This window comes from Oratosquilla oratoria, chromosome 8, assembly GCF_046742065.1.
Source record: "Oratosquilla oratoria isolate Oo_2021 chromosome 8, ASM4674206v1, whole genome shotgun sequence".
Taxonomy (NCBI): Eukaryota; Metazoa; Arthropoda; class Malacostraca; order Stomatopoda; family Squillidae; genus Oratosquilla; species Oratosquilla oratoria.
The window spans coordinates 21,314,476-21,315,888 of NC_134784.1; the positions used below are offsets into that span (position 1 = coordinate 21,314,476).

Genomic DNA, 1,413 nt, shown 5'->3' on the forward strand with positions numbered 1-1,413 from the left:
GCAGCTAAGACTCTGAACTCTATCCTCACCCCTTATGAGCCTACAGGGAGATCCGTCGCTTCAGCTACGGAATTCATCGACTTGCTCCGGACGGCTCCACCCTGCAATGATATCGCCTCTCTGGACGTTGAAAGTCTATTTACTCATGTTCCCGTTGATGAGACAATAAGTATCATATTAGAGAGAGTCTACAGAAGCAATGTCCCTGCACTTGACATCCCTGAAGACGTCCTGCGAGCCATGCTCGAAATCTGCACAAAGGAGGCCCCATTTCTCTCCCACAGGGGAGAGCTATTCAGACAAGTAGATGGAGTGGCAATGGGTTCCCCTTTAGGAGTCCTTTTTGCTAATATGTATATGGCTAAAGTGGAAGAAAGAACCTTTCAAAACCATCCTCCTCCAGGTATATATGCCAGATATATCGATGACATTTTTATCACCACTTCTACTGACGATGAGGTCCCCCTTCTCCTAGCAGCATTTGAAAGCAATTCCTGCTTAGCTTTTACCTGTGAGCGCAGCATAGATGGACGCCTCCCTTTCCTCGATGTTGACATCTCCAAACAAGATCAAAGCTTCAAGACTAAGGTTTATACCAAAGCCACAAACGTGGGACGCTGCCTTAATGCAAGAGGAGAATGCCCTGCTGCATACAAGAGGTCCGTCGTGGCCTCTTATGTGAGCAGAGCTTTAACTCACTGCAGTACCTGGACGGAGACGCACAGAGAACTTGATCGCATCCGCCAACTTCTGACAAATAACGGCTATGCAGACCATCTGATAGAGGATGTTATCAAGAAAAAGATGGATCAGTACGCAGCACCCACCCAACAACCTACCCCACCAAAGGAGAAAATTATTATATATCACCAGAACAATTTCCACGATAAATACAAAGAAGAATGCAATGCTATTAGGAGCATAATTAAGAGAGGAGTCACACCATCTGACCTGAACGCCACTATTGAGATCAGAATCTTCTGTAAACCTAACCTAACAAAATCACTGATAATGTGGAATGGTACGGCACCCTCTACCTCTCGGGAGGCCACCACCAATGTAGTGTATAAATTTACTTGCCAGTAGGGCCTCTGTGATGGCTCCAACAGCTACATTGGAAGGGCCTCCGCCACGTTGCGACGCCGTCTACAATACCACAGAAATCAAGGTTCAATTTTCCAGCATTATACACAAAAACACGATAAGAAACCACTCTTACAGAGTCTCATATATCAAACTGAAATCATCCACCATGAAGACGACTTCAGAAAGCTTCAAATTGCTGAAGCCGTTTCCATCACTTATCAACGTCCTTCCATCAACGTACAACAGAGCGTAGATTTCCTTTTGCCATTCGCACGCCCACACGAGAGACATACTCTACTACAAAACACCATTGACCCAAAAATCCGC

At 45.6% G+C, this 1,413-nt stretch overlaps 1 protein-coding gene across 1 annotated transcript in view; it reads left to right on the plus strand.

Annotated features, from left to right (window-relative positions):
• Positions 1-986, plus strand: part of LOC143027322 (uncharacterized) — a 1,061-nt gene extending 75 nt beyond the window's left edge. Inside the window, exons 1-2 of the mRNA XM_076188595.1 lie at positions 1-678; positions 975-986. The exon at positions 1-678 is cut by the window's left edge and continues 75 nt beyond it. Coding sequence (XP_076044710.1) covers positions 1-678; positions 975-986 — 690 coding nt within the window. The remainder of the gene's footprint in view (positions 679-974) is intronic.
• The last annotated feature ends 427 nt before the right edge of the window (positions 987-1,413 follow it).